The sequence below is a fragment of the Leuciscus leuciscus genome, assembly GCF_965113295.1.
Source record: "Leuciscus leuciscus genome assembly, chromosome: 14".
NCBI lineage: Eukaryota > Metazoa > Chordata > Actinopteri > Cypriniformes > Leuciscidae > Leuciscus > Leuciscus leuciscus.
Genome location: NC_138738.1, coordinates 5,155,870 through 5,177,185, shown reverse-complemented (window position 1 = coordinate 5,177,185; position 21,316 = coordinate 5,155,870). Strand labels below are relative to the sequence as shown.

At 36.3% G+C, this 21,316-nt stretch overlaps 1 protein-coding gene and 1 long non-coding RNA gene across 2 annotated transcripts in view; one reads left to right on the top strand and one right to left on the bottom strand.

The window, feature by feature from the left end:
• LOC309474208 overlaps positions 1–21,316 on the top strand; it is a 54,858-nt gene that overhangs the window by 7,201 nt on the left and 26,341 nt on the right. The window contains exon 2 of the long non-coding RNA XR_014197244.1: positions 2,630–2,769. This is a non-coding gene — a long non-coding RNA (uncharacterized lncRNA). The remainder of the gene's footprint in view (positions 1–2,629; positions 2,770–21,316) is intronic.
• rims4 (regulating synaptic membrane exocytosis 4) overlaps positions 1–21,316 on the bottom strand; it is a 39,025-nt gene that overhangs the window by 13,698 nt on the left and 4,011 nt on the right. Inside the window, exon 2 of the mRNA XM_082136548.1 lies at positions 2,612–2,750. Coding sequence (XP_081992674.1) covers positions 2,612–2,750 — 139 coding nt within the window. The remainder of the gene's footprint in view (positions 1–2,611; positions 2,751–21,316) is intronic.

Here is a 21,316-nt window from a genome sequence, read left to right as displayed (position 1 = left end):
AAATAATATCTAATGGAAACATCATAAAATAGACACTAGATACTGAATAAATATTGCAGAAACTTCCACAGAAGTCTATCAAAAAATACCATTGAATCAAATCAACCTTGCGCAATGATTTTCCATCACTGTTGTTTGTCAGACCTCAGACTGACAGCGCGTGTTTATTTCAAATATGTTTTACTCCATTATGTATTCATGAGAACCATAAGATGCAATGTAATATGGTAAAATATCCTCAGCAGTGGCTGCCAAAACTGTAATCCCCATGCTCCATAAACTGTGCAGTAATCCAGCTGAACTGGGCTGGATTTTACTCCCATGATGGACCTGCACAAGAAGAGTGTTCAACTGCATTACGTAAGGTGTGTGGGGAGTTTTTGTCTGTTTGTGAATTTCTGATAGATCTCTGGGTATTGGACATGGAGTTTGAGGGGAAATTTATGCAAAATCGACCGTCGGTTGAGCACAACATATTGCTATTTTTATGTAACTGAACATACTCTTTTGAAGTGAACTACATGAGCACATTTCAGAAGTTTTTGTCATTAATGAGTGCTTCTTTTTTTTTTTTTTTGCCTGAAACATCATGTCATCTACTTTAGCATTTGACAACCACAAAGTGTCCAAATACTTTTTTAGTCTTCATTTTGAACCAAATATCTATTGCTTAATCATCATGTTTTGTTTGAAAAGTAAAATAAAATGACACTTTTGTTATCTAATGCAATGACAATCATGCATGTCTTGGTGTGTCTACCCTACACTGAAAAAATAAAAAATAAATTGTGTAAAAACAATTTTCACTCAAAATGATGTATAATTACCGATAATTACAAAGAATTGGCGAGTAATGCATAGAATTAAATGTGAAATTTTGAAGTAGAAAGAATTAAATATATTTCCTTGTGAAACGTACACTAATAATCTTTGATTTATTTGAAAAATCTCTTTACCCGTGCAGTACTGGTTGATGATCAGTTTGTTTAATGAAATAAAATGACAAAACTGTAGCTCATCTAGGCCACAAAGCATATTTGTGTGAACTAGCCCAAACCTGCAAATATCTTCTCCATTTATGTATCCAAACTTTCTGCAGATTGGAACTGAAGTTAAACAGCTATTGTCCTCCACAGAGCTAAAATAAGACTACATCGCGCAAAACCCAAAACCTGTGGCTTTGATGTGACACACCAGACGGTGTCCAGATCTGAAATGAGTTTACAGTACGTCTACACAGAATTCTGGATTTCATTCAGAAATGGAGCCGGCAGAGAAAAGGTTTATTATTGAGAAAGGGGTTTATATGGTTGGTTATGTAACTTATGGGAATACCTCAAACACGTTTTATTTATTGCTTGATATAGCAGATATAAGCACAATCTCCTGACAGTAAAGACACTTTTAATGCTTTTCTCGTGTTATTGGATGAGCATCCCTGTTTCTAGAAGAATGTAATGCAATAACACATGCAGTGTATCCCAAATCAATAAAAAGGGAACGTGAGACTTTTGATTCTTGTATAACAGTGATTCCAATCTAGGGGCATTAAGGTCCAGAGGGTACATGTAATGATTCTGATTTTGATTTGTTAAACTGATAAAACAAAAACGTATTATATAGTATGTCATGTTTTTTTTAGCTGGAAAAAAAAGAAAGATTTTGTCTGTAGCTGAATATAACCAAAAGGCTGAGTAAAGAGGTAGATTTGTGGTTTTTCTTTACTCATCTCACCTGCACTTTTCCACAATTTTAAACAACAGTCCTAATTTTATCCCATCAAATGTAACAAACTGAATGCGTTTGCAAATAACAGATTCTATATTTGTTCAGTTTGAGAGGAAGCATCTTCTTTGTGAGTGCTTTTTACCCTCAGTATTAATTGTTGTAGTTTAAAAGTGAGTCATTGTGATATGGTTTTACGATATAAATGATAATGCTAAATAATATCAAGTATAATAAGAGTTGAAATGAACACATTTCTGGTTTGTTGTGGATGAAAGCTTGTCCCACGCCACACATAAGTACACTCCTAAAAATCAAGGCTCTTTATTGGCATTGGTGGTTCCATGAAGAACCTTTAAAGTGGAAAGGAATCAGCCAGTTAAGTTTACATTATTTAGTAAACTGATTTCCACTTTAACATCCATGGAACCTTTCCATTGCACAAAGTGGGAAAAGTTTGTTTTTTTTAGGTTATTAAAATGTTCTTCACACTAAGAATTTTTATTTAATTTAAGGACTGTTCACTGAAAGGTTCTTTGGGGATCCAAAAATGGTTCCTCTATGGCATTGCAGTGAAAACCTTAGGGTTCTTGACTCGATTTTCAAGAATGCTTAATGACAAAACAGTTCTATATAAGGAGAAATGTCTCAAATGATTGCATACGTTTTTCAAGTGATAAAGTGTGTTTACGAGCTGCTTAATTAATAAAATTTAATGAAAAGTTTTAAATTTAAACTAAAATCCCTAAAAGGTTCTACATATGAAGCGCATGACAGAACCCTTTAAGTTTCTATATCGAACTTTCTAAGAGTTTGTATGTGCTGTTGGTTGTGTGTCGGGCCTTACTGATGGGACTATAAAGGTACATTGATTTCTAATACTCACTTTCCCTCTGAGCCGTAGCTGTTCATGCTGTCCTCGATGGACTCGTGGCTCGCCTGCCGGACCGTCCGACTGGGCATCTCTACAGCCAGCCCTGTCTCTGTACTCCTCTGAATGCTCTTTAACCTGCGGCCCTCGGGGTCTGAAACAAGGAAAGAAAGGTCAGTTCACCAAACCAACGTTTAATTTATCAGATGTTTTTCTTTATATTTTTAGCTTGTTGCCTACTGGCTGAAGTCTCTTTGATTTTTAGTCCCTCCTTCAATGTAAGTTTGTGGGATTTTTATGTCTGTTCCAGTAGGTAAAAATTGTGAATTTCATCACACCTCTATTCATCAAGATACATGATTTAAGGTATCATTCATGTATGTAGGACAAACAGTTTTAAATTGTATTAGAGCTTCATGATTCTGGATAACTTGAGAATCAAAGTTTGTTTGTTTAAAAAAGAAATCACGATTCTCCTATGATTCAGAGAAGACAGATTTAATGTAATTTACTGGAGGTTCTGGCAAAATGTAAATTTCTGCAGTCCATTTAAAAAAATACATTTAATTAATTTGATTTAAGTACTTAAAAAAAAAAAAAAGTTTTGAATGAATGATTAAACGACACACTCATAAAGACTTCACTTGTTTCATTACTGGATTTATTGGTGTTTTTGAATGAATCCCTTGAGTGAATGATTCAATGACAAATAAATTTTTTAGCAGTCACTTGTCGCCACCTACTGGTGTAACAATGTAATTAAAACAGTCTTTATTTGAATGTCAAGTTTCTTACAAAAGGTGATTTACTCTATTTTGATCGCTTCCGTAGAAATCAGTGTTTATATCCGAACAATAAACTTTCATCCCAGTACGTCTGCGATAATATGAATATTTGCAACACAGAAATAACAAAACCGTGTGGCCGAAAAGACTGTTTGGGAAACTGTTTCATGCCTAAACATGACAACTGCTCTCTCTGGTCAGCGCCAGCGCCAACGCAGATCTGAATGTTCTCTGTAATCGGATTTGTCAAAGGTTTCGAATCGTTGTCATTTAGGAATGAGGTCGCGTGTAAAATGCTCTAATATGTATGGTTATGCTTTTTTTCCTTAGCAAGCGCCACAAATGATTGTGAAATATCTCTTATATTCTTGTAGGCTATTTCTGTCTGAGCAGTAAGGCACTGGAAAAAGCAAGTTATATCAAATCCTCTCCATGTCATAGCGAATGAAATGTTGTGATAACATTGCTGCCAGGTAGAGCACTGGTTGTAATAAAAATAAATCCTTTAGAAAATATAATCTTCTTGTATAATTCAAGTGTGTAGTGTGGTGCCTTATTGAACTCAGATAGCTTAGAGGACAGATTCACAAAGCCTGAACTTTTCCTAGTAAAGGTGAAGGGGATCAGCCGCAGACTGATCGCTTTACTAGCCCATGACCTCATGAATATATTTCTATTCAGAGAATGATTTTCAGAGTAATTTCAAAGCTGGATGTCATTTCATAATCGTTTTTTTTTCCCTGTTCCCCATATACATCAACATAAAGCATGACCCATTTTACTTCCGTAGACTAACCCATTTATGAGTGGTATGGATGGTGAACCTGATTTCACCAAGTGCAACAAGTACAACATCCTTGTTGATCCTGAAACAACATTCCAATCAACCAATCAGATTTGAGGAACAAGCTTACAGTTTACGTCAAGTTTAGGCTTACAACCAGGGTTAGATGTTTCTACATCAGTGTTATTTACCTATCATTTCCCATTGATTTTAGGGAAAACATATGGGTAGGGTTAGGTTTAGGGGTATGGATAGGGTTAAGACAACATTTTAGACAGATAATGTTGATCCAGGAACATGTCTGTCTTGGCAAAATCACTGTGACCTGTATGAATATTCAATGAGGTTGAATCCCTCAAAAGAGGGATGTTTGATGTCCACATTTTATTTTATACATAAATACATACACACGCACACTACTGTTAAAACATTCAAGGTGAGTATACAATTTTTTTATGTTTTTGAAAGAAGTTTATTATTTGATCAAAAACCGTAAAAAATTATAAATGTAAAAATCATCAAAAAGTAAAATTCATTCTGATTATCTGTTCAAGTAAAAAAAGAAAAGAAAGAGATTACCAATGTAGAAAACAGTTGCGCTGCTTACTACATTTACATTTATTCATTTACCAGACGCTTTTATCCAAAGCGACTTACTATTTTTGAGGAAACAAAACGTGATACTTTTTTCAGGATTCTTTGACGACTAGAAAGTTCGAAAGAACAGCATTTATTAGAAATATAAATGTTTTGTAACATTATAAATGTCTGTTAGAATGTAACAGAAATTAAGATATAAATATAATATCTTAAAACTGAAAACACGTTATCCATTGAAACGTGTTCGATCTGCATGGACACGCTCACTCTGTAGTGATGGGAATCCAGCCATTTTCACAGCTTTTTCCTGGCCGTGAAGCACATGACCTAGTTAGGCGGTTCCTAAAAATACAGTCCTCTTTTGTCTCATCCTGCGTTTCTGGTGCGGTCGGCACATGCTAACTAGCATGTCATCGTAACCTTCCAAAACAGAACATCGTGTATCAGGAAACGCACTAGAAATGCCAGGGTTGCTATGGGAGACGAGAGCAGTGTGCTTCACTTCTCACTTGCTCTTTCTCTCTTGCAGTGTTTATTTAGTGAACATGCTTGAAACAATGATTTAATCTTTTCACAAAAAAAGTCACATTTCAGGAAGTGTGTGGGCAAAAACTTGATTTTTAGATGTGCATTGTACATGCAATTGCCACCACAATCCTAGGGTCTTCAGTGTGGCCTCCAGGGTGTTGCTAGGGTGTTGCTAGGATGTTCTGATCGGTTTGAACATGCTGTTATGTGGCTGCTTGGGAGTTGATTGGTGGTTTTCAGGGCAGTTGTTAAGTGGTTTCTAGAATGTTCAGGGATTTGCATGCTGGTGTTTAGGGAGTTCTAAGTGGTTGCTAGGGAGTTCGGTGGATTCCAGGGTGTTGTTAAGTGGTTTCTAGAATGGTCTGGGTGGTTGCTATGTGGTTGCTAGGGATTTGTTTGTTGGCGTCTAGGGAGTTCCAAGTGGATCGCCAGGGCGTTTGGTGATTTTTCACAATATGAGCAAAAATGAATTGGCTCTAAAACACTTAATTTGGACATTAATTATATCTTGTTTAAGTGTGATGTTTCTGATCCCTGGACATCTCTCACCAACCCTTGCAATTACAAATGGGTCTCACCGACAACAACAGATAAAGTATCTCATTTCATCAGTATGGCCAACAGCCATTAATCAAAGTGGCATTCATGAATTTACTGCAAAAAATTAATAAATAAGAGGCTTTTCTAACAAGCCCTTTTAGTTGCTATCTCATCTTGCTTGTGGTTTATGGCCCACACTTGTCAGTTGACAGTGTTTAGATTTATAATTTGATTAAAAGAACAAAGAGGCTTATAGAAAACCTATTATCAGACTTAAGACCTACTGCTAAAGCAGAGTGATATGTGAATTAAAATGCAAATAGTTGCATCGTTTGCTTGATTAAAGGAATAGTTCGTTTATGTCATTTACTCACCCTCATGTCATTCTAAACCCTTTTTTTTTTCTTCGTGAGAAATTATTTTCCAACAAGAGCTTTCAAGCTCCAAAAGGACACAAAAGCACCATAAAAGTATAGTTCTCATCACTTGTGTGCTATATATGGATACTTTTATGGCGTTTTGGAGCTGGAAAAGAGCATCAAGAACGTTTCCTTTTGTTGCACAGCAAAAAAAATAACGACATAATTTTAATATTTGGGTGAACTGTCACAACACATTGTGTTGATGCGTCACTAATGGACTGCACACTTCCCAGATTCAGATGAACAGGAATAGGATGCTCTTAACTTCGGTTTGATTTCAACATAGCGTGCTGAAGATCATTAAGGCACTCATTGACTGTCATCTAAATGAGCATGTCAGTTTTCTAGTTTGTCCATGCTATCGATCATGCCATTACCTCTCGTTACCTCAGCCTGCCTTAATTACCTATTAACTCTTTGATAAATCAGTAGCACTAGAGGCCTATTGATCTACAGTGATGTTGATAGATGCCTGGTTGGAGGCTATAACCTCTGTGCTTTCTAATCAGATGCAAAATCTAACACTACTACTGTTGTAGTAAAGAGGGATATCCAGACCTTTCTTTCTTTCTTTCTTTCTTTCTTTCTTTCTTTCTTTCTTTCTTTCTTTCTTTCTTTCTTTCTTTCTTTCAAAGCTTTTCAGTCCAAAGCACTGTTTTTTTTTTTATACAACTACTTGTTAATGGAAGTGGTTGATTCTCATAAAACCTGTCAATTACGTCTTATTTAGTTTATATTACTGTAATGCAAAGGCATTTCATATTATTTCCTTTATTTTAACATTTATATTTATTTTATTTCCAGGACATATTTTTACCTTACAAGGTTTTCATTTTGAGTTTTTATGTTCAATTCCCTGTCAACAAAAATATTTCACTATATTACAGAACCAGAATTGAGAATAATTGGAATTACAAAATACAAAGACAACTTCCAGATGCATTATGGGAAATCTATGCATTTATGGAAAATGGGGCAAAACATTGAGATCAGAATGAATCAAATTAAAATGAATAAAAGGCTCCCTTTTCTTCTAAATATTTACTCTGAAGTCATTTTTTTTAATGCTCCATTTATGAATGTGTTAAAATCATTTTAAAAGCCCCAAATACACAAGTATTAAGCATGTGCTGGTATGAGAGCCCATCTGTTTAATCTCAGTGGAGGGTCGGATCATACACAGATGCGTCCGTCTTAGCCAAAAATTATGCCAAATATTTACTCATATACTGGCATAATTCAGCTCTGACGTTTTCCATACAGGCTAAAAGAGAAGTGAGCTTCAGGAGTCAGGAGACAGTGAGATCTGAGCTATAAATGGATACAAGGGGGGAAAATGACCTCAGAAGGTCATTTATCAGAAGCAAATATATGAGAGTTATATTAATATACCTGAGATATTTCTGGGATTTTATGAGTTTGATTTGTCATACTGGAGCTTCAGTAACTGCAGATCAGACACAAGAGTCTGTTCACGGCGGACATTAGATTAAAACATTTGTCTTGTGTTTTATAATTGGAGTATTTTATCATTGCTAATAAATTGCTGATGGTTTAAATCGATCTATATTAATATAATTTATATATTTTCATTATTTGATTAGCATTGAACTGAAAAATAAAGTAAGGTTTTTTTTAAAGGTTCCTAATCTATTTTTATATGCATCAAAAGTAAAAGAAATACTTGAATTTTCTCATAATACACATTGCTTATCACCTCATTTCTCAAAGAGTCTGAAAACGGTTTGTTCGAAGATTCTAAACCCCTCGTTTCTGAGAGCTACTCTGCTCTGATTGGTCAGATGGCTCAGTCTGTTGTGATTGGTCAACAGCTTACAGCGTGTGTTGGAAACTAAACGTCCATTACCATATCTGAATTTCAGCTCCAGAGGCTTCCTCAGCACTTGATACACAGAGGTACGAACAGTAACAATGGCGTCGTGATTTTTCCGTATCAATTCCAGTACAAATCGCTGAAAACATCGTCTTCTCGACATGTCGACAACATGAACCAAACTCTTCCAGTAGAGTTCTCAACGGGTCGGGTCGGCCCGACAAACCCGACGGGACCCGCGGGTTCGGGTCGAAAATATAAGCAAATGACTCGGGTCGGGTCGGACCTCGGGCTTAATCTTTTCCGCTCAGTAAAAAAACAAAACATTTATTAATCATCGCTGCTGTTCACCGTAAAGAAAGTCTGGCTGCTGCGTGCAACGTGCATCATGGAGGGGCGGGGGCAGACCTGACGCCGCTGCGTGCACGCCTTTAGACTGGAGAGAAGAAGATGGAGTTGGTGAAAAGTAAACTTGCCGCAGGTGAATTCACCGTCGCTACTACAGCCTATTTATATATTTAAAGTTTATTGTTTCAGTTGTTTGTATTGTTAAAAGGCGTGAACATTAAAGGTTGATTTGAATTCGCGTCTGCTGGTCATGATAATACGTGTATGAGAAAAAAAAATTCCGACGCGGCGTCGGGCCGGGTTCGGGCAGATAATTCATGTTGATGTGTCGGGTTACATCGGGTCCGGGCTTTAAAAGCCACGGGCCGGGTCGGGTCGGGTTGTAATTTTCAGGCCCGTTGAGAACTCTATCTTCCAGTCTCAGCTTCAACTACCGTGTTTGAGGGCGGGGCAAAGTAGATGTTGTTCGTGGGCAGCCAATGAAGACCATTGGCGGGCATTATGCAAATGTGTTTGTTACATTGTTACGTATTTATGTTACAGGAAGTGAGACTGGAATCGCTGACGACTCGTGTCGGTCAGTTCAGAATCGATTCTTTCTTTTAGAAGATAACTTTTGTTGTCGTGCACATTGCGCAATTTGTGCACTATTTGTCCTGCACTTTGAACTTTAAACTTTTCAGACCTTTTACATTTACAAACAGCTATATTAATACTCTACATTAAAGGTAATATCTGAAAAAGCATAATAGAGGCACTTTAATACACTCACATTTTTTTACAAGACTGGATGGGGAGATTAAATGTTGAAATTAAGTGTTAATATTTATGTTCTTGGGGAAGATGCAAATGTGATGGCTTATTTGAAATTAATTCGTTTTAAATTAGTTTTTTGGGAGTTTTGGAGGTTACCGTTGTGTGGTGAAGAGTGGCACTTGTGTGTTTAGGTTGAGGACGTGTATGTAAAGAATAATAATTCTATTGCAGTTTATTTAATTCCGTTAGACTTGTGCTAATGAAGGTATTTGAAGCAGAAAGTCTATTGATACTCTAATGAGAGTTAGTTGACATGCAGTTACTTGTCAACAGAATCTTCAAAAAGGACCATCAAAATAAAGTGTTACCGTAACTCTTTGCCTTTAATGTCAATGTATTCATTTCTTAAAAAATACGTTCTTATACTATTTCAAAATAGCCTTTTATTATAATTTTTTTTCCCATTTTGAGCATATGTTGCATCTCTGGACTTTTTTCTGCCACCATTTGTTTTGTGTTGCATTAGTATTCATTATTTGCCAGAACAATACCATGACAATAAAGTGCTTTTGAAATTGAGTGTAAAGATTACAGGAGGTAAACCAGATCCAGGTTGTGACACAAAAGCCGGATTCAAACTCATTTTGCCTGCATGAGCACCACTACCACTAAGTCACAGCTCAAGACTTAATTGACTTTCAGAACAGCATGTTCATTCAGAATGTAGGCCACCGGATGCTGTTTCAGATACTTCAGTCATAATAACGTGTAGGCGGCATAACTGAGCAAGTGAGTGTCGACATTGTGTGAAGCTTCAAACAGGCTCGTTCTGCAGAGAGACTTAATGCTGCAAAACAGACGTACCACGCTGTGATTTACTACACAAGTCAACAGCCTCTTAAACTGATGTGCTCTCTGAACGCTTCTGCCAAGCGGTGTATTAAAAACAAATGCATGTTTGGTTAGGATTTTCAATTATGATCTTCATTTGTAACATTGGGTGCACACCTGTTATTTCATTATTCCATCATTATGCAGATATAATTGTCATTATGGTATTATATTGACTCTAATTCTAAATGAATTGATTGTGAAGGACGCACTCCCTGCTAGTACGTAATGCTATTATTTTTATTTTGTATCCATTGATCTATGATGGTGAAGGGTTAGATCAACCCCCCCCCCCTCCTCCTTATAAAATATAAGTTATGTTTTAAATCCTATATTATTTATATCGTAAGTTATATTTTTCATAAAGAAAATTAAGCCTAAAAATTCTGTATCACAGATTCTAATAGGATTTCCTATTCAGAATAATAGTTATAATGTCAAAACAATAATAATAATGTCACAATCCAAAAAAAGAGTATTAATTTCTTTATTGCATTTTTGGCCTTTTTGTTAGCATCCGTTGCATTCTTATTTTTTTAATTGTAGTTTTATTAATATTTTGGAATAATTTAATTTTTATATTTTTATTTTAGTTTAATGTCGTTTTGTTATGTGCTTTTGTCATTTTATTAGTTTTTTTTTGTTGTTGTTTAAATATTGCAATTTAGGTTTAATTTATTTTTATTTCAATTTTAGTTTTTACTTTTTTCCAGTTAACATTTTAAGGCAACATTTCTAATTTTCATTTAGTTTAAGTTTTATTTTATTTCAGTTAACAGAAATGTTTTTAATAGTTTTAGTTAACAATAATAATCCTGCTCTGTACCTATAATTTTTTCTTAATCATTATTTCACCCCAAGCTTAAAAACAAGTGATAAAATATAAGTTATGTTTTATATTATATTTGCATTATATTATGTTATGGTTTGCATAAAGAATATTAAGCATAAAAATGCTGTATTACAGTAATGAGGTTCTTATTAGATTTACCATTCAGAATAATAGTCATAATGTCAAGAATATGTCTTAATAGGCTTTAATTTTCTTTTTTTTCTTTTGTGGGGAAATGTGGCCTGGACCTGTTTTTTTCCGAGATTCACTCACAACCATAATGATTATTGATGATCAAAATATAAGTCCGTAACATGATTCTTACTTCCAGGCTGTAGTAAAAGGACATGACAGCAGGTAAATCTGAGCATTTGTGCCCAACCATCTGTTGTTGCTCCCGCGCGTCAGTGTATCGCTGTGCTTTCCGACTGCATATGCCAACACAAAGGGTGCAGAGCAAAGGCACCTGTACGCTACACCATCAGAGGTCAATCAGTGCTGCTGCAAGGCTTGTGTGAGAAGAAATCTAATCAATTTAACATCCTTAAATCAAATCAATTTACCTGCAAAGCATAATGCATAATTTATTTTTCATTTTGAGAATGAAGTGCAAGTGCATTTTTATTTTTTATTTTTTTGCTCTAAGTGTGTAGTGATTATATTTTCTGCTTTCTTTTTCATTTTAGTTAAAGTTTTAGGAAATTTTGTTGTGTTTTTGTAATTTATAATAGTTTTGTTTTTTAAAATGTTGATATAGTTTTTATTTCAGTTTTATTTTTTTTAGCACATGGTTAAACTAAATGAAAATGAGAAACATTGCCATCGCAAATATGTTTATTTTATATATTTTTTCAGTTAATTAATGTCAAGTGACTGTTTTTTTTGTGGTTTTAGTTTCAGTTTTAGTAAACTATAATAAACCTTTTTCTGCAAAACTGATTCAAAATATAATAAAAACTATAACATCATCTCAATGACTAAAATAACACAAAAATTATACAATTAATATTTAAGCATAAGCCTCACTAAATTATTATTATATTTATTTTTTTCAATATTTTATAGTCTTTTTGTGTACGATCTTAAAATGTCGACTGATGATTGAAACTTGATCTTTGTAGAAATGTCAGCATTAAATTCTTAAAGCTTGTATGTGTATGCTTGTAATCAAAGTAATTTAACTTTTAAACACATTGTGATAAAATTCTACAGTAGTGACCTTATTAAAACCTTAGAAAATAGAAAAGGCATCTGATTATATGCTGAAAGCATTTCATTTTACATATTTATGATTTTTATGTATATGCGTCAGAATAAGAACAAAGAATATTTCTTATATGAGATGCTTTTAACAGGAACAATGAATGATGATTATATTATGAGTCAGAATAGGCATCAGTGTGAAACAGGGAATTTGATTATCTGATTGGACAGACTGTTGTCTTCACATTGGCATCATGTGATAGATTTCTCATCCTGGCTGACTTTTTTCTCTTTTCCACTTGGGAAAAAAACAACAGATTGCTTTCTCACCTGTGCATGATTGCTGGGAATCGAACATTACTTCAGCAGCCATTGATTTAAGTCCACTACACAGACACACACCAGCGCATATGGACTGATGTGAATCCACTACTGCACACTTATCACACTGACATTTTCTAAATAATTGAACTTGTGCATTGGAAACAGACGTGCAATCTCTACCATAAAAAAAAAAAATTGTTTCGTGACATTTTCAAAAGCGCATAACATTTGATAAAGTGATGCCACTTCAGATTGTCTTTAACCAGACCCACTTGAATGAGACCCGATTGAGATATTATTGCATAAAAAAAATTAAAAAATAAAAGGCTGTTAAAAAGTAAGAAATGAAACTACATTTTTACATTTTCTGAAGAAACATTGAGTGGTTCTTTATCATGCAAACCTTGATGCTAAGATGTTTAGGGTGGTGTTTGGTGCCTTGGTGGATGCTAGAGTGTTGCTCACTGGTAGCCTGGTTAAAACCAGACCATTCTCAGTAGTAACTGAGTTATGGTCTGGCAAAGCTTCATTAATAACTCATTTCCAAAGGGGCGTCACCAACGGACGTCACTCAAATGCCTCTGGGCACAATTGAATAGACCTAAAACCAATCAGAGCGATCGTCATCGTGTAAAGCCATATGCTGCGTCCCAATTAACCTAAGTTACACTACGCCATAAAAGTATGTACTCTTTTTGTGAAGAAAAGGTATTTACTTTTGAATGTGTAGCAAAAAAGTAGGCAAGCTTTGGGACATACTACTTCGTCATCTTTATCGGACGGATCTGTCGCGTGCGTCCTGTCACTTAAACTGCCCTGTTAATCATCTTGTCACAGTTAAAATCCTCTATTAAATCTAATTTCATTTCCTACCGTTTCAGAGAGAAATGTAGCAGCACGTTCATCTCCCAGTGGGTCTTTCATGGAGACTGTCCTCATGTGTTTGCAATTTTAATATGCATTTAAAAGTTGCTGCGCTTCACCAACGGACGTCGCTCAAATGCCTCTGGGCGCAATTGGATAGACCTAAAACCAATCAGAGCGATCGTCATCGTGTAAAGCCCGCCCCAATGTTTCTGATTGGTGCTGCGATTTCGAGGGATTAGAAATGGGCTTGAATGAGCTCTTTGCCAGACTACTTGCAGAGCAAATCTAAATTTGCCGGAAGTTGTCTGGGTTTTCCCAGGCTAGCTCACTGGCTCAAGTCAAACAACCCAAGCACAAGTTTCTAGAAACCAGAATATTTCTGGAAGCACAATCTATGGCTCCTTCAATGCAAGTCTATAGTAAATTTGCCAGAAAATAAGCAGGAACGCTACTAATAGCACACCTCTCCTTAAAGGTATAGGTATTTTTATAAACACTTTTTGTTATACTGGTATCTCTTCACATCCTGATAGCAATCAATAATAGAAGTGGTCTAAATATTAAAACATGTACATCTTCTGTGGACGTCTCAGGACCAAAAAATGTTCGTCCAATCATTGCATTCGGCTTTTACTCTTCCTCCTGAACCAAAACAACCAGTTTGTGCTGCGCTCACTTCATGTTGTGACCGTACGAGATGGCAACCTGAGACGTTCTACTGTTCACGTTCTCCGACTCGGATTTATGCGTTTCTGTCAACACTATTAATGCCGAAATAAATCTGCAGCAGTCAGGTGGTACAAGTAAGAGATCTGTAAGTTGTTTACGTTCATTATTATGTTATGTGCTTTGAGACATGAGGTAATTTAACACCGTTTCTCATCTCGTGACGCTTTGCAGACTCTGCTGTGCACGTTCTAGTGTTTTGAAGGAGACGTGGCTTTGGAGGGAGGTTGGGATCTCATGTTTTCAAAGCTAGCTCCCTATTGCTAGCCTCTCTGAAATAGCTTACCCTACCTTTTAATAAGCTGTGTAATTTGTAGTAGTACATGTTTTGGAGCTTAAAAATGTATAATACACCAAAATTTGTGTAGTTTTAAACAAGTTACTCCAAGTAAACATGCATTTTTTGTTTTGTTTAACCATTTATTATTATTTTTGTCTGTTTATAAGATTTAGATTTGGCAACACATTGCACAATGAAGACTGGATGCTGAAAATCCAACTTTAGTTAAAATAACATTTTAAAATCGAACAGAAAACAGTTATTTAAAGGGGCTGTATATAAGAATTTTCATGTATTAATCGCTTTTTTTATTGCCAATGTGTGAACATCTTGTAAACGAAACTTCAAAAAGGAGACCTTTCCTGACTTGTCTATGAAAGACTGTCGACTGATTTGTATGTGAAGGACTCGGGACGTTTTTGCTGGTGTAGTGTGACTGAATTAAGTGACCTACCCTAGTAAGCACTGTAGTGATGGTAGAGTTAGGATTAGGATTGGGATTAGGTGTAGGTTGGATTAGCTCAATACATCGCCTACTAAGGTCACATAATTCAGTGGTTCACAGAATTCGGCACAACACATGGGGTGCGTCTCAATCAGCTCCCGAGTTTAGTAGTCAGGGCACTGATCAGGGAGTCTGACATTTTAAGGGCTGTCTAAATCGGAAAATCCTTCCAGTGCACTGAAACTTTGGCTCCCTAAAAAGTCCCACAATGCACCGTGAAAACCAGGGAGCTTTGATGCTCACTATGTTCCAGTAGTTATGTTGTTCGAGGTTGTTGTCATGTCACCATCAGTGTCCCAATGTGAGCCAGGGTCCTTACTGTCCTGTGCCTGAATTTGTGTACTGATTGAGACGCACCCCTGGGAAATCCAAAGGATGTGATGATTACGCTCGCTCCCGATAGCCTCTTTCTTTTCCATTTTCCATGATACGTCTCACATTGCCAGATCTATAGCTCAAATATACTTTAGAATCAAACTATATCATAACAATGTCATTTTAATTAGGCCTACCTCATCTGTCGACATGATGCCTGGGAATTGCAGAGCTGGTACAAACATATCCTCATCGCTACAATCAGATGCTTTCTTAACTAGTGTTTTCTTATCGCTGTCATTTTTGAGTGGAAAGCGTGCAGCACATATTTACATATTCACATATTCATCTAAACGTCACTCTCAGCATCATGGGCGGTGTAGGGATTCTCGTTATCAGTATATCCCCGCAAAGGTATTTCCAACTTCTTTTTACTTCTAAGGGAAGAACGAAAAATAACTTTGTCGTGGGTCTCTTGTGTGCACGAGTACGAGCAAGAGCAATAAGTTGCTTGCTGCAGTTCACTTAACGGCCACCGGTGTCGCTAATGACATATAAACCCTATCCCTATAAACATATACAAGTTTTTATTGGATTTTTACGGTTGTATACATAGATGAAAACATTCAGTGTACAGACCTTATGTAGCCCATTAATTATGTTAAGACTAGATTAGATTAGAACTAGTATGAACAACTAAATTAGTTAGTGGTAATCACTCTTACTTTTCAGTATCAAATTAGACCAATCTACGTTTTTATGTAACTGACTTTATAAAGTGTTATGAAAGTTATGAAGTGTCTTAAAAAAAGAATTTTGATGACTCACTTGTGAGAATAGTCTAAGCAGTTTATGCAACCTGTTTGTATTCCCTCAGCATGAAGGTAAGATCTTACGGATTTATGAATGAACCGCTCGTTTTAAAATCTTCCCGGTCTACTGACATTTGTTATGACATCCGCCTCAAACTTTACAATGCTCATGATAACTTTCATTAACTCTACATTAAGTAAATCCACTTCACCAGCTAATTACTCTTCGACAGTGATGCCATAGAAATATACAGAGCTACCGCAATAATGGAAGTTCAAACAGCGCTTGTTTCTCTGACGCACATGTGTGACTCGGATTTTAAAATATATATATATCTTCACCCATCATCCTTCACCTGGTTTTAAAACCAAAGACATGCTGATAATCAATGTCACCATTAAATCTCATAAACACGGACACACATGCACATTGGAGACGGATGCTCGTATCAATCATCCTGACCTCCTCCTATCTTTTCCTCTGTCCTTGATTCACTACGCTCTTATGCAACAGAATGTGCGCCTGCCGCCATATGACATCTCGCTGATGGCGTGTGTGTTTGTTTGCGAGTTATTTTGAGCAGCAGCATCAATGCAAGACCTGTCAGTGTAGGAGGGTTAATAAGCCTCGAGACTTCAGAGCGTTTCGCTTTTCCTCGGTTGAGATTTGTTCCTGTGCTGGTGGAGGGGGGAGCGAGACATGTTGTGCTTTGGGATTTTTGGTACACATTGCATCAAACAGCGTTAACACGCAAACAGGATATGAAAGATGAAGTCTGAATGCGCCAAGACAAGCGGTGGGAGGCAACGTTGGGTCTGATGTCAATATTATTAACTCGTCTTTATCTTTAGGTCATGTTCCAAGAACATTTAAACTGGCAGTTATAAAACCTCTCATTAAGAAACCACAATTAGATCATAATAATCTAGCAAATTATAGACCCATTTCAAATCTTCCATTTATGTCTAAAATATTAGAAAAAGTGGTGTCCGCTCAACTGGGCTCTTTCTTGCAACAAAATGATATCTATGAAAAGTTTCAGTCTGGATTCAGACCGCATCATAGCACTGAAACTGCGCTCGTTAAAATCACAAATGATTTACTTTTAGCTTCTGACCAAGGCTGTATCTCAATACTAGTTTTACTTGATCTTAGTGCTGCGTTCGATACTATAGATCACACAATACTCTTAGATCGACTACAAAATTATACTGGTGTTCAAGGACAAGCACTAAGCTGGTTCAAATCATACCTATCTGACCGCTACCATTTTGTCTATTTAAATGGAGAAAAATCGATCATAACTCCAGTAAACTATGGAGTGCCGCAGGGATCTGTATTAGGCCCTCTGTTATTTTCAATATATATGATGCCACTTGGAAATATTATAAGGAAACATGGAATTAGTTTCCATTGTTATGCTGATGACACTCAAATATATATTTCATCACGGCCGGATGAAAACGCTACATTTTCCAAATTGACAGAGTGTGTTAAAGATATAAAAGATTGGATGACGCGTAATTTTCTTTTATTAAATCCAGACAAGACAGAGGTAATACTTATCGGTTCAAAAAACCGCCCACAAAACCTCGCACAATACAACTTTAACATCATAGGATGTCCTGTTACTTTATCCTCTACAGTAAAAGACCTGGGTGTTATACTCGATTGCAACCTGTCTTTTGAAAATCATATTTCTTATGTTACAAAAACAGCCTTTTTCCACCTTAGAAACATTGCTAAGCTACGTAATATGCTATCAGTTTCTGATGCAGAAAAGTTAGTTCATGCATTCATGACCTCGAGACTGGATTACTGTAATGCTTTATTAGCTGGTTGTCCTGCATCCTCAATAAACAAGCTACAGTTAGTCCAAAATGCCGCCGCTAGAGTTCTTACGAGATCAAGAAAATATGATCATATAACACCGATTTTATCATCACTGCATTGGTTACCTATAAAGTTCCGTATTAATTACAAGGTATTGCTACTGACTTATAAAGCCCTAAACGGCTTAGCTCCAGTCTATTTAACGGATCTTCTATCGCCCTATAATCCATCGCGCTCTTTGAGATCACTAAATTCAAGGCTTTTGGTCATACCTAGGATATCCAGAACCACCAAAGGAGGGAGAGCATTTTCACATTTGGCTCCAAAACTCTGGAATAGTCTTCCTGATACTGTTCGTTGCTCAGACTCGCTCTCCCAGTTTAAAACTAGATTAAAGTCGCATCTCTTCAGCCAGGCATTCATATAATCCTACAGTTCAAACTACAATCCGGCCTCTATCCAATGCCAGAGGAGAACTGGCCCCCGACTGAGCCTGGGTTCTCCCAAGGTTTTTTTTCTCCATTAAGGCACCTGATGGAGTTTTAGGACACCATTAGGTCACTTGATGGAGTTTTTCGGTTCCTTGCCACTGTTGCCTTTGGCTTGCTCAGTTGGGGATATTTTGGGGATATCTAATTTAATTTTATCAATCAATAAATTCCTCTTGAAACAAACTTTGTTGTATTATTTTAATTTAATACTGTGAAGCTGCTTTGATGCAATCTGTATTGTGAAAAGCGCTATACAAATAAACTTGACTTGACTTGACTTGATGTGTGTCGCAAAGGCTTCGGGCCCTTCTTGTCGACGTGGCTGGAGAGCGAGTGTGTTATATAGGTGTTGATCCCCCTTATGTGGCTGTTAGATTAAATCTGAACACAGAATGAAGAAAAAAGCATAGGGTGAGGTTAGACTGAACATTGAAACTTTTACTTTGAGTGGTTTAAGTTTGAAAGGACACTAATCCCAAATTTTATATGCCAAAATAAACGTACCAGATTGAGTAATATCGCAATTATTTCCATGATCACACAGCACATATATTTGTATTTTAGCACGAAAAATAACCCAAAATGTCTTTTTAGCCTTTATTTTGTATGTTGCTTTTAAAAATTCTACAAATGTTCTTTTTTTTCTTTTGCTTAGGCAGATTATTCTAGATCATTTCTTCAAGATGCGTGCAGTTTGATGCAAAAGGATTCCAGCGAGTTTTTTTTTTTTTTTACCCACACTGAACGCAAAAATGCTTTGAAGTCCACAAAACTGTAGGATAACCCATATCAAAAATATTATATGCAAAACAAGTGTCCCAGAAGTCGTAGTTCAATTATGTCTGTGATCACACAGAACTTATATTTGTATTTTCCCTTAAAAAAATCCCCCAAATGTGTCTTTTTAGCTTCTTTTTTTCTATGCAGGTTTTTCTAGGTGATTTCTTCACGATATGTGCAGTTTGATGCCATTTCATGACCAGATGGGATGCAACAAAAGTTTCCAGCAAGTTTTTTTTTTCACCCACACTGAAAGCAAAAATGCTGCAAAGCAACAACGTGAAATCTACATAACTGTAGGGTAACCCATTTGTCACGTAATGACTTACCTGTTCAATGCCACCTATGTGCCTTTTATTGAATTACATTTAATAGTGGTCTATTTTTTATTAGCGTATTAGATAGAATACCACAAAATTCAACTATACAAATACCAAAAAGACTAGAGGGTTTAGATAAAAAACGTACAAAAAAATTAAATAAATAGAAATAATAAAAATTGTCACATTTTCACTTTTAGTAAGAACAGGCAAATACATTGCAAAAATTTTGCTTTATAAAACGGAGAGTTCCGGTCCTTAATTCTGATTGGTTGAGCCGAATTCAAAGTAAGGAATAATTGATGACGAGCCGTTTAATTATTTGAAAAATAATGCACACCCGAGGTGGTAATGCGGCCGCAGCGCGAATCGCTCTTGTGTGTAGGAATAATTTATTGCACATCTATTCCCAAGCCTCCAGTGCTAATTCCAAAACATAATTTGAGAGCTAGTAACAGAGACTTGAGCCACTAATAGCATATTAATGCAGTTATACAGAGAGAGAGAGTGTGTGTGAATTACCTGAGTCTGTGCATGTCAACAGTGTTCGGCAGCAGCGTCTCTAATAATAGCGAAACTGTAAGTTTATCTTCTCCAAATACAACGCGTAGCTTTGTGTTGCTTTTAAGCTGTTAAAGGTGCAATGTGTGATATTTCTGAGGATCTATTGACAGAAATGCAATATAAGATCCATAACTATGTTTTCAGTGGTGTATAAAGACCTCACTTAATGAACCGTTATGTTTTTATTACCTTAGAATGAGTCATTTATATCTACATAACCGCGGCCACCCCCTTCTATGAAGGTCGACATACTGTGACGTCATGTTTCTACCGTAGCCGACAGCGAACAGAGCGCTACAGAGCGCGTTTCGTCACTAACTTGAATGAGACGCAGCAGAATACTCAGGTTGTCCCTGACGCGGCAAACGTGGAGAAAAACATGCTGTCTGAACGACGCCTCGGACATCGTAACGTTAGCTATTTCCCCTTACCTAAGTTAGCTGCTTTGATGCTCTTATCTTATACTAACTAGCATGGAAAAAAGCTATGGTAAAGTCAGTGAATAAAAGACTAACACAATGATAAACAAGTAAAAATAACAATCGCAATAACATGTGGTTTTACTGAATAATTAAGTAAATATAATTTAATATAAAATATAATATAATATAGAGAAACCTCATTGCTTGACTTGCTACTCTCTGCTGACTCAGACGACGACATCTTCCGATCCTACGTCGGCCACCGTAGCTTCTCATTCGAGTTTGCAATTTGAAGGAAAGGCCGCGAGTTATTGACCGGTTGCAATTCGCAAATCTCACCACTAGATGCCGCTAAAAATCACACACTGCACCTTTAAACTATTTTACTGACAAAATTGTCAGAGCAGTGCTGACAACACGTTTCTGTGTCTGTACTGTATGTGTGAGTGTTTAAGTGAGAGAGAGAGCGGGAGAAAGAGAGTGTGCTTTCCGTACATAAAAAAAAAACGTAATTTTGTGGCAGTTTTCATCCTATTGTTAACTATATTTATTTGCTTGGTCAGTGTCGTTGTGAGTTTTGGTTCTTTCGCTGTTGTAGTCTGGACTGTAAGGACCTTGAATTAACTGAAATCATTTGGCGAAGTGATGTGGAACTGTAATGCGGTCAAGACCTGCCAGGAACTACTTTAGTCGTGCTTTTCCCTGAAAATAATTGCACACCTTAGAACGTTTATCAACCAATCAGATTCAAGCATTCAACAGCCCTGTGGTATAAACCATTGTAAATGACTCTTATTGCTTTGGTCTATCTTGCGTTGTGCCTGGTTAGGACATGTGTTAGTTTGGGTGCATAATGCTAGAACAAAGATGAGAACACAGCTGTCTAGTTAAAGAGTGAATTGTAGTCATTAATGGCTCATTATTTAAAAGATCTATTAGCCTGCAGACTCCAGCAGT